Source organism: Ovis canadensis, chromosome 5 (genome assembly GCF_042477335.2).
Source record: "Ovis canadensis isolate MfBH-ARS-UI-01 breed Bighorn chromosome 5, ARS-UI_OviCan_v2, whole genome shotgun sequence".
NCBI classification, from domain to species: Eukaryota; Metazoa; Chordata; class Mammalia; order Artiodactyla; family Bovidae; genus Ovis; species Ovis canadensis.
Genome location: NC_091249.1, coordinates 56,252,425 through 56,264,553, shown reverse-complemented (window position 1 = coordinate 56,264,553; position 12,129 = coordinate 56,252,425). Strand labels below are relative to the sequence as shown.

Sequence of the window (12,129 nt, the reverse complement as noted above, 5' to 3'; positions counted from 1 at the left end):
CCCCCGGATAAACTCGCATTGGTTGTCCTTGGGACAAAATCGCTAGGTTCTTCCCACGTTGCATAATCGCCTGCAATACTGCAGCTCAGGGTCTCAGAAGATCTCTTTCTCCCCTCTGGCCAGAGGGGGCCCCAGTCCTAACCAAACTCGCCCTGGTACCCTGGGACGCTATTTATCGATCCAGAAAAGGGGAGTTTGACTAGAATCATCATTTGTTCATTCATTCATTCCACAAACATTCCTCGGTCCCTACAGTGAGCCAGGCTATGGCAGAGGGGGAGGTGGCCCTCAACATTCTAAGATTAGAATCTGGGGTCATAATGGTCACCCCGATTTTGAAGAAAACCTCCTGAAGTTCCCCCCTCTAGGAAATTGGATATATTTCACAAGATCATAATGAAAATGAAACAAGTGTGTGAATCCACAGCTTTGAAGGTGCTGGGAAGGGTGGGAAAGGGTCCAGAAAGGGGTTGTTGCTGATGGGGCTTTGAGGATGAAGAGGAGTTTGTCAGGATAGAACTCTGTGAGGAGTAAACACACTAAGGCCTGCAGGCTGGATGAAGCTGCAGTCCTGAGGACCCACTCAAGAGATTTGTCCTTTGCCCCACCCTGGAGGCCCCAGAGGGAATCCAAGCCAGGCACCACCCCCAGGTTGTATTGGACACCAGCTCCAACACCATTTCCAAAAAGAGGTTTTATTTACTTTGGTCCACAGTTGGTATTTTCACATTATTTCTTGGTCCTAGGGCTCCTGGGCAGGGGCTGGTCCCTGTGGGGGCCTCTGGGTGGGGGTCCCTGGGTGGGGGTCCCTGTGCAGTACTTGGTGGGGGAGTGGGGACAAGTGGGGGGGTGGGGGCTGGCTTTGTCTCAAGCACTCAGAACTCCACTGTCCTGCCTGGGCCTCAGTGTCCCCACTGGGCCCCTGGGAGGGCCCAGGATTGGTGATCTGAGAGTCCTAGGGAAATCCATGAGGCCTAAAATATTTTGGGACTGTGGCCTGACCTTCTCTCAGCATCACCTCCCCCCCACCCCCTGCCACCATTCCCCTGAACAAGAAGTATTTTCATTTCATTAAAACTGCCTGAAACTTCTGTGGGTACAGAAACCACAAACTGATCGGCAGAGAAAAGAGAAGCAGGGAAGACGTAACCGGAAATCACTTGGGGCTAGTTCCCCTCCTTGCCTGGGTTTCTTCCTCCCCCTAACAGCTTGGCCTAAAGTCTGCTGGGAAACCTGATGCCTGGAGCTGCCCTGGTGGGGACACCCCACCCCACATGCATCTGGATATGGCCTTCACCCCTTTCCCCCAGAGTCTCAACTGGCAGCATTCAGACATGTAGAAAAACAAGACAAAAAACACAGAAAGACCCAAAAGCCCAGATGAGGCAATGATGTGGGGAGATGGCACACACGAGTGTCTCAGTAGCCTGCCTCCTCCTGGTAGTAGGGAGGGTACTCTGAGGGCTCCCCTGGGCCTGGGCCATCTCCAGCAGCTGCTGGAGCCCCGTCGGCCGCTGGACCTTGAGGGCAGTACTTGGGGTCGTATATCTGCCGGCCCAGGCCAAAGACCTGACCACTCTGGTTGGCACCCTGTGTGTAGCCCATCTGCAGGGACATGGAGGAATTATCACATTTGTCTGTCCCCAGCTTTGTGTCGTAAATGTGCCGCCGAGTCCCTGGAGCTGTCATGCCCACCTGAAGAGAGAGAAGAGGAATCAGGGAGGGAAGAGGAGAAACAGAACCCCCAGAGGAGAACTTCCCGCGGGTTCCCACACCTTTTCCCGCCTCCCTGTGTGCACTCACAGTGGACATTCCTTTTGTACAGATCCTTCCTAGCCCTGCTCAGAACCCGCTCTTTTCTGACTCTGTGTTGAGTTGATCTGACATTTGGGTCCAGATTCCCTGCCAGCCAGGAAGCTCCCCAGGCTGGTGCTCAGGCCTGACGTGGACCTGAATGCTCCAAAAGCATCACACTGATACATAGCAGGAAAAGTGATGACTGCAGGACCTAAAAATATCAGAGTTGGATGGGTCTCTGGGCATCCAACTTTGAGGGAAACTGAGACACAGAGCTGGGTAGTAACTTCCCTGGGGACACCCAGCAAGCTGAGGCAGAGTCAGGACAGGGGGTCTAGGGGAACTGGGGCGGCCCACCTGGCTGGCACACTTGTTTGTGCCCATCTGGAGGCTGATGGTCGAGTGGTCCATGGGGGGCAGGATATGGTTTTTGGGGTCGTACAGATGCCGTCTGGTGCCGTAAGCTGTCATGCCAGACTGGCTGGCACATTTGTTGGTGCCCATCTGCAGAGAGGCAGGAAAGGTCATGCTGCCCCCACAAAGCCTCCAGACCCTGCCCTGAAACTGAGGAGCCACCAGAAGCCCACCACCTATGCTTCCCAATGCTGGAGCAGCCAGGTGCCCACCTGGAGCCCAATGACGCACTGGCCCGCCTTCATGGTGGCATCATCAAAGTTTCGCTCCTGCTTCTCTGAGTATTTGACGCCAATGTCCACACCACTCTGCAGCCCCTTTGTCTTGGCCTGGGGAGAAAGTGGGGAAGGAGTGTCACGGTTGGGGCAGCCAGGTCCCAGGTATAAAAGTCCAGAGGAGGACTGGTGATCCAGCTGCAACCTGGCCTTGTACCATCCACCCAGCACTGTGGACTCAACGGCTTTCCCTGACCCCTGGCTTTCCCTCCCCAGGCAACAGCAGCCCCACCCTTCCAGCTGCACAGGCCAAGAATTGTGGGGGGCATCCTCACCTCCCATCTCTCTCACCTTCCATCACCTCCTTCTACCCAGCCCCAGCCACCATCTCTCCCCCACACCTGTCCCCTACTCCTCACTGGTCTCCCGGCCTCACTGCCCACGCAGCAGCCACGGGGGTTTCAAAACACAATCACCTGACACAAACCCCCCCTCGTTCCCATGGCAGAAGCTCGCTGTTCCCTCCTCTTGAAACACTGTTCCAGCCTGCCCTGGTCTCAGTTTTAGACCCTAGATGTCAGCATCATGCTTTCTTCTCTTTCAAGGGGCTTCTCCCAATTTATAATTTGTAAAGCAATGATATAAGAGCAAACCCTAATGTGAACTCTTGTAACAAGGTGCCTGTGGAGTATCACTGACTGCATGAGAAGTGGGGGAGCCTGTGCAGGAGTGGGGCCATGGGAGGTCTCTGTACTTTCCACTCCATTTTGTTGTGAACCTAAAAGTGCTCTAACACATAAATTTTTAAAAAATAGGTTCATTCATTGCCTGTGCATAAAGGGGTGGACTGTGTCTGCCTTGGTCACCCTTGAATTCAAAGTGCTGGGCGCCTCATGAGTGCTCAGAAATCTTTGTAAAATGAATGAATGAAGAGCATCTGAAAAATCTCTGCCTGGCTTGCTGTGTGACTTTGGGCAGGTTGCTGACCCTCTCTGAGCCTTACCTTCCCAGCCAGGGCAAGAAGAGACACCTGCACCTGAGTCAAGTTCCCACTTTCAAACAGGTCGTTGGCCTCGAACAGGTCAACAGGATTCATGCCGTAGCTCACCATGGCCTTGATGAAGTTGGAGAGGTTTTCTAGCTGGGAGGAGGCAAGAGAAGGATGGTGAGGGGCCTTGGTCGCCCCACCTGTCAGATAGGGACCCCCAGCCCCATTCTGGTTCCACTTCTCTCCCCCTGGTCTCTCACCTGGTGCCAGTTCTGCATGGAGCGGTTGATCTTAGGGATTGAGCCCGGCTGCAGTTTATTCATGAGTCTGAGGAGGACACATGGGGTGGGGGGAAAAGGGGAACCTCCATTAGTGTAGGGGAACCTCAGAGACCCAAGACTCATTCACGGCTTCCTGGCCACCCTCTCTCTGGGCCTAAGTTTCCCCTATTACAATCCAGTCTGCACCCACCATAGAAACAAAGATGCCAAAGAATGACACCAACCAGTGCTGGAAATGCAATTCAGAACCACTGAGCTATCCAGTGATTCTGGGAATTTCCATGAAGATTTTTAAGGTGCAAACCATGGAATGTTTGAACCACAGCTGAATTAGGGGCAGCAAAGAAAGGCCTCCAGAAACCTTAAGGCTCTCCTAAGAGAATGTTCCCTGTTAGAGATCAAAGCAGTAACACAGGCAAAAGAAGAGCAAGAAAGACCACTCATCAAGAAGAAGCAGGAGGGAATTCCCTGGTGGTCCAGTGGCTAAGACTCTGAGCTCCCAGTGCAGGGGGCCCAGGTTCGATCCCTGGTCAGGGAGCTAGATCCCACATGCTACAACTAAGACCCAGAGCAGCCAAATAAATAAATAAAATTTTTTTTTAAAAAAAAGAAGCAGCAGCAGCAGGAGTCACACACAGCATGACCTCATCATGCATAGCAGTCAGGGTGATGAGCACGGTGGACACACACACTCACGTGCACAATATGATCCCATCCTTCAGACCCTTCTGGAAGTCTGGGCCAACAGAGAGGCCAGTGAGTCCCTCAATCCAGCTTCGGAGTTCCGCCTCCTTTTGAGGGTCATATTTGGATTGCAGCTGGAGGGGTAGAGAGCACAGGATTGGGGTGAGCCCATTCGAGCTCCTCGTGGGGCAAGACCCAGTGTTTCCGGAAAGAAGAAACAAGAGTAGTCAGGAGGTTCCCACACCACTGGAGGAGACTCTTCCCTTTTCCCATCAGTACAGATAAACTCCAGTCTCTCGCTGATAAACACTGGGGCTAATCTACCTTCAATGGCGCTAACCCCCCAGGGCAGCCAACATGGCCCTGCCACCACCCTCCACCTAAAGGATCTGCCTCCATGCCCACCACCTCCCTGGTCTCCCAGCACTAGAGATACTGGCCTTTCTCTGTTGTTTTTAAAATTATGGTGAGAAACATACAACATGTACCACTTGAAAGCTCATAAATCAGTGACATTCAGTGCATTCATGAGGTTGTGCAACCATCATCTATTTGGTTCCAGAACATTCCATCACCTCAAAAGTAAGACCCTCCCTATTAGCTCTCCCCGCCTCCGCCTCCCCAGCCTCTGACAAGCAGGAACCCACTCTCTGTGTCTGTGGATCAGCCTGTTCTGGATATTTCCCATCAGTGGAGTCACACCCTGTGTGTCTTTCTGCTTCTCTCACTGAACATCGTGTTCTCAGGGTCCCTCCATATGTAGCAAGTGTCAGGGCTCCACTCCTCTTTTTATATAATTTTATTTATGTGTTTGGCTGTGCTGAATCTTCATTACTGTGCCTGCTTTTCTCTAGTCATGGCCAGCGTAGGCTTCTCATTGCAGTGGCTTCTCTTGTGGAGCACGGGCTCTAGGGTGAGTGAGCTTCCGTAGTTGCAGCTCCTCGGCTCTAGAGCATAGGCTCAGTAGTTGTGGTGCACAGGCTTAGTTGCTTCATGGCATGTGGGATCCTCCCAAATCAGGGATTAAACCTGTGTCTCCTGCATTGGTAGGCAGAATCGTCACCACTGAGCCACCAGGGAAGCCCTTCACCCCTTTTTCTGACTAAGTGATGCTCCTGTGTGTGGAGGGACCACACTGTGCTTATCCATTAACCCGCTGATGGATATTTAGGTCACTTCCATCTTTTGGCTCTTGTGAGTCAAGCTGCTATAAACACCGATTTATAAATTTTATTTGAAAACCTGTTTTCAGTTCTTTGGGGTACATACCAGGGAGTAGAAGTGTTTGGTCACATGATAATTCTCCTTTAATTTGGAACCACTGAACCTTTCTCTGCTCCTTGAACTGGCCACACTAGTGGCTACCTCAGGGCCTTTGCATATGCTGCCACTTAGGACTCATGTTTGCACAAGTCCCTCCTTTCAATCCAGTTGTAGCTAGAAGGTTAACCCCTTGGAAAGGTCTTTCCTGACCACCTGGCTATGATGACCCTCTGCATCCCCCACCCCCAATCCTTATTATCTTCTTTTTAAAACAATATTTATTTGGCTTGGCTGTTGCGGTATACACGATCTTTAGTTGTGGCATGCGGACTCTGAAGTTTCACCTTGTGCAATCTAGTTCCCTGACCAGGAACTGAACCCAGGCCTCCTGCCCTGGGAGTGTGGAGTCCTAGTCACAGGACCACCAGGGAAGCCCCTGTTTTATCTTTCTAGCTTTTTTTACCTTTTGGGGTATGATCTATCTTCTAGCTGATGGTCCAAGCTCATGACAAGCGACAAGAGATAACCCAACTCAGGCTCTCTCTCAGTAAGGAGGCTCATCCTCCCCCATCAACACACTGCCCAAAGATACAGCACTGGCTGCCCCCAGGGCAGCATCCCACAGCATCCAGGGAGGCCTAGGACAGGGTGTGTGTGTACAGCCCCAGGGCAGCTCCCTGGAGGGGTGGTAAAAACCTGAGGACCTGGCTGCCCAGCTGGGTGGGCTTCTGCCCAGACCCCGTGCGTGTGTGCTCAGTCGCTTCAGTTGTGTCCAACTCTTTGCGACCCCATGAACCATAGCCCACCAGGCTCCTCTGTCCACGGGATTCTCCAGGCAAGAATACTGGAGTGCTCTCCTCTAGGGGATCTTCCCAACCCAGAGATCGAACCTGCATCTTTTATGTCTCTTGCATTGGCAGGCAGGTTCTTTACCACTTGCACCACCTGGGAAGCCCCAACCCCAGACCCCTCTTCACCTCTACTCACCCTGTGCCCACCGCACACTCTCCTCCACACCCCCTAGGGACAAGGACTCAGAGTTGCCCTTGCAGCTCCCACCTCAATGACCATGAACAGGTTTCACCTCATGCCTCTGTCTTCCCAGCTATGTTTGAATGGTCTTCCTAAGGCTTTCCAGACCTGGGCTCCACTTCCTGCTTCCTGCATATAAACCCCTAGACATGGGATCAGGCTTGAGCTGCTCAGAGTGCAGAAGAGACAAAGGCGGGAGGCTGGCCTGTGAACCTGATCTGTTTAGCCCACTCCCTCCTCGGATCTCCTCCCTCTCCTGTCTCTGGTTCCCACGCCCAGCAGAAGGGTGGTGGGGGAGGAGGGGGGGTTATTAGGATCACTGAACTTGAAGCAGGCAGGCTGGTCTGGACCTCTGGCCTGCCTGCCCAGCTGGGCCCCATCCTCATCCTCGACAGCTCACTGGGGCTGGAGCCAGGGAGGGTCCCAGGCAGGGGTGCCTGGCGGGGCCCCACCCGCTAGGCCGCCTTCCACCCTGCTGCCCAGCTGGCCTTCAGCGCATTCCTCCCCACCGCAAACTGCCAGGAATGCAGCCGCTGCCTCCCTGCTAAATCAGGACCAGCTGTTCCCAGCGGTCCAGACCCCCCAGTCAGCCAGAGATCTCAAGGGTATGCACTGGACCTCAGCCTGCCTGTATGCCATCCAGCAGTGGGACTGAAGCCTGGGGTAGGGGGCAGGGGGTCTTCCTCCTCTCAAAGTGGACGGTCTAGAAACCACAGGAAGCTGGTTTCCAATTCAGGTGGGTCCCTGAGGTGACTCCGGTGTGGGGGTGGGGGCCCCGCCCATTCTCCAGGCCTGCAGACTGAGGGCTGGTTACAAGGAGCTTCTGACCTCATCCTCCACAGGGCAGGTAACGACCTGCCTCCATCCCACTCCATCGCAGGAAGCTGCCCCCACCCCGCTGGGGTGCTGTGCCCTCAACCCACTTCCTGCTGCTTCGGGGGAGATGCCTGGCTGCCCAGGAGGACTGCTGGCCATCGGACACTACCTATGCCAGGTCTGGGTTCGAGTCCTGACCCTGCCTCTGATCTGCTAGGTGGGTCTGGGCCGTCTGAGCGATGTCTCTGAACCCCATGTGCTAAGGAGGAATCTTAGAGGGTCTTGGCTGGGTGGGGACTATCAACACTCTGCACCCACCAAGGCATTACTGCTGGAGTGTGGAATTGTGTGTTCAAGGGAGAATCGATGGGGAGCTTGCCAGGTGACCATGCTCGGACCCTGGGCTTCCCAAATGGGCTGGAGGGAGGTTCCTAGTAGCTCACAGAGTTGAGATGTGTAAATTCTCCCTCTGGTCTCTTGACCTAGTAGTGACCTGGGGGCCAGCAGGGCTGTGTCCCCAGTGTGCCCAGGCAGGCTCCTCCCTGGGGCCACATTCCCAGGTGCCTGGTGACAGTGTGTGCCTAGGGGGTGGACAAAGATGACAAACTCCCCTCAAGCTGGAAAACCCTTGTGTGTTGGGCTTAGGACCTCTCCCCCTGCCCTCCTGGGCAGAGATCATTCTATGCTCCTGTTTCCTTGGATGCGCTGAACCTGCTGCGTTACCTTGCAGAAGTCTCTGCCCTCTTGGGCTGGAACCAAAAGCACTTTCTGAAAAAGAAGTGTGCCCCACCCCCCCACGCCCTAGCCCGCATTTTCAAGTTACAAAACCCACATGCTAGGGTCACATTCAGGGGACTGGTGGACCTCTTCGCTATTTCTTTAAGTGTGTCAGATGGTGATAAAGAGAATGGGGAAGGTAGGCCCTCTCGATTCCAACTCCCCTCACCCACCCAGTGCCCCACCTCCCAGGTGTAAGAAGTCGGTAAATTCTTTTGGGGGGCCACACCCTTCTCAAAAACACCTGGCCCGCCCCCTTCCTTCCCCGAAGCTTTAAGTGGTCCAAAAGCAGAAGTGGGGGAGGGGATGAAAAGGGGCCGCTGGGGTTCCCTCAGGACCTTCTCAGGCCTTGAAGCGCTAGAGGGGCCCAGGGCTGGGGGGTTCAGAGCGGTGGGCGGAGGGCTTCAGATGAGTAGAGGCTGAGGGAGCAGGGCTGGGTAAGGGGTTGGACCCAACCGCTCCTAGATGTTGGGGGGTGGGGTGCCAGAGCACAGACCTCACTGTTTCCCCAGAGTTTAGGAAGCATCGGAGGCACCCTCGGAACTTCGGGGGAGGAGGGCCGCCCCCGATGCCCAGGGAGGCCAGCGGGGCGCCCGTTCTGCAACCGCGGAGGGTGTGACGGGCTGGGCTGGCAGAGAGGGCGCTCCCCTCACTCACCCGGTTCTTGACCTCGGCCGAGAGCCCGTACGAAGGCCCCTTGTTGAACTGCGTGGAGCTCATGGCTGGCGGGAGCGGCGCCGCGGGACGGGACGGACGGACCGACGGCCGGGCTGGCGGGCGAGCGGACAGGGGACGCGGACCCAGGGCCCCGCCCCCACCGCTGATTGGCGCGGGGCGCACATGTCCTTATATGGCTGCGCCGCGCCGGATTCCTGAGGCCTCGGGCTTCCTGAGCCCCTGAACCGCCCGACCCCCGCCCCGCCCCCTCGGAACCCCCGGGAGACTGAGGCCGGGAGGGACGGGTCCCCGCACCACGGAGACCTGGCACCCTCTCCTACTCAATGCTGGGAGCCCCCGGGGGCCTCTCCCCATGCTTTCTGGGCCTCAACTAACCTTTCTACATAATGATGGGAGGGGGAAAATGGTTGAATGAGACCCTAATTCCCTTTGGACACTAATGCGGGGAAGGGGGACCCTCATCTGATGCTTAGAGGCGCCTCCCAGTCTAGGTCCGCTTCTGGAAACCCTCCTAGCTGGGTGGTAGGCAAGGGAATTAGGACAGGCTCTTCAGCGGAGGGGGCCACTGGCGCTGGGACTTTGATGGAAGAGTAGGAGTTTGCCAGTCCAAAGGGTATTGTTTGTCCTGGCAGAACAAAAAGTGCCAAGACTTGGAGGGACCATCAGTGGTTGAAAGTGTGCAGAGATCAATCAGATAGGTTGGGGAAGTGGGGGATGAGAGGGGACCCTAGATTCTGGGTTGGGGAATGGTGGGAATGGGGAGGAGATGGAACAGCAGAGAGTTGAAATCAGGAGATATCTTGGGGGTAGAGTTGAGGACGCCAAGGGAACTAAGCCAGGCACACACTTGGCACTCAATACATGCTGCCTGCTTGTACAGATAAATCAATAAATTAATAAAGGGATAAATTTCACTTTTTCAGTAACATTCATTCGCACAACTATTTACTTCTTCATCAAAAGCTCAATGACGGGGCCACTGGGCCAATCCCTTGCTAGGCTATACTGGCTCCCTCCTGGCTCTGGCCCTGCCCATCCCTGAGAAAACAGACCCTGGCATAGACACTCCCGCCCCATGTCAGCAGGTACAGGACAGAGAGAGGTGTCTGGGGTGGAGGAACCCCAGGAGGGAGTGGGTGCTCCCCTGAAGGGGTAAAGGAAAGAGGCATGTAAGAGAGGGCATGGGAAGTGGGGTTTTGAAGCATAAGTAGGAGTTTGAAATATTTGACAAGTGATCTGTGAGGGCTTAGAGATTACTCACCCTGCCCTTCCCAGGAACACCCCTCCCCAGTACCCCACTTTCTCGATGTCTATTGACTCTTTCCCTGACTATGCATCTCCTATTCTATGTGAAGGCTCCTTTCTTCAGGGCTCAAGTCCTAGCTGGGTGATCTTGGGTGAGTCCCTTCCCATCTGGATCTCAGTTTCATTATCTGTGAAATAGGGACCAGTGGTCAACCAGACAGTGCGGCTGAGTATGGGAACAGGGTGGTTTCTCAGTGTCTAGGTGGGGAGTTGTTTGGGTGGGGGCTGTACTGGTGGACTCCTTGCAGATTCCACAGGGAGCAGGACCAGGGCACTGTGGGGGCTGGTAGTAGTGGGAAGGAGGCTGGAGCCAGCCTGGTGCGCTATAGCCCATGGGATAGCAAGGAGTCAGACACAACTGAATGACTGAGAACACACTATATTCTTAGCCTCCTGAAACCCAGAAATTCAGATCAGATATCTGAGAATTCAAAACCCTGAGGTTCCAAAAGCTTAGAATATTATAATTTGAGAAACTCCCCCAGGACCTGAGGCTTACAGAACTATGTGGTTCTGTGTAATTTTACAACCTCAGTGGGCCCCACCTGGGTTCAAATTCCCGGTCAGCTGAGATAAGGGCATGTCAAAATCTCAGGAATTTTGGCTCAGCCTCGGAACCTGGCCAAGAGGCCTGGGGCCTCTGCAGTTGCCCTACAGCCTTGAACGCTGGCACCCATCTCTCCATCCAGGACTGACCCTGGGGACACTGTGGGGGTAAGGAGGGCTGTGGAGTGATGCAGACTCACTGAGGACAGATTCAGGTACTCTGGGAAGGGGGCCACGGCTGGAGGACTTGGAGTTGTAGGAAACCCTGGAGCCTCAGCCTTGGGTGCTGGGCCCCAGGGTCTGGGTGGGTGGGCACAGGGGCTGCAGGTGCGGTGAGGGCCTTCTGGGCTTTGCATAAGACCCCGGGGATCCTATGTGCCAAATGATGCAGTAACAAGAAAACAATGATAGTCACAGTAAAATGACAAGCCTGCTAACTCAGGTCAGCATCTCCCTGCTCACAATCCGCCAGGCTCCCTATCACCCCTCAACAAAGGTGTCCTCCAGGTCCCCAGGTCTCCCTAGCTCATTGTGTTCCAGAGGCATGGGGCTTCTCCTCGCTCTGCCTCCAATAATCAGCCACAGGCTTGCCTCAGAGCTTCCACCTGGCTTGTTCACTGTCTGCCTTCTAGAACCTTCTCAGTAAGCCGTAACCAGGGCTCCCAGCCCCAGTGCCACTCACACATCCCAGACAGGTCCCAACTGACACTCACAGTGTTCTGTGAGATCCAGCCATCTCCTGAAGTCCCCAACAGAAGATGAACCCAAACCAAAAAAAGCAGAAGCCACCACCACGTTGTAAAACAGTTATCCTCCAATTAAAAAAGAATAAAATAAAGTAAAATAAAATCGCCGACTGTCCCCAGAAGTGCGGAGTCTGGCCCTTCTCCGTATCTTTGTATTAGATTTAGAACTGTTTCCCTCCATTTTCCTTTTTTGTGACAGTAACTTTCATTTGCTCCCCTGGGTCGAGTGTCTCTCTAACGTGGAAGTAAGTGCTAGATGGGGATTGCCTGTACAGAAGTCACTTGCCACACGGCCCTACTTCAATACAAATTACCTCAATGAAAATAAAGTTTAAAATCCCATTCCTCAGCTGCACTGACCACATTTCCAGAACTTAGGAGTCACATATGGCTAACTCATTAGACCTCGCTGCACATTTCAGGGACCCACAGCACCCCCACTCACCCCCACTGAGTGGCTGGGTTTTCTCCCCAGATCAAGGGTACATCGACTGGCCTCACCATTATAAAAGAGGAGCTTGTGTTCTCCTTTTGTGACCAGTAAATGATCTGGGGGTGACCTGTAACAATATCAAAAATGTGCATTG

The 12,129-nt window shown here is 54.3% G+C and overlaps 1 protein-coding gene across 1 annotated transcript; it reads right to left on the bottom strand.

Annotated features, from left to right (window-relative positions):
* Positions 1 to 679: 679 nt before the first annotated feature.
* CNN2 (calponin 2) lies at positions 680 to 9,171 on the bottom strand. The gene is made up of 7 exons (XM_069591952.1): positions 8,925 to 9,171; positions 4,392 to 4,513; positions 3,675 to 3,741; positions 3,430 to 3,567; positions 2,424 to 2,540; positions 2,155 to 2,301; positions 680 to 1,695 (listed from the first exon to the last, which is right to left on the bottom strand). Exons 1-7 carry the CDS (start codon positions 8,985 to 8,987, stop codon positions 1,420 to 1,422), a joined length of 930 nt encoding a protein of 309 aa, XP_069448053.1. The 5' UTR covers positions 8,988 to 9,171; the 3' UTR covers positions 680 to 1,419.
* Between the last annotated feature and the right edge of the window lie 2,958 nt (positions 9,172 to 12,129).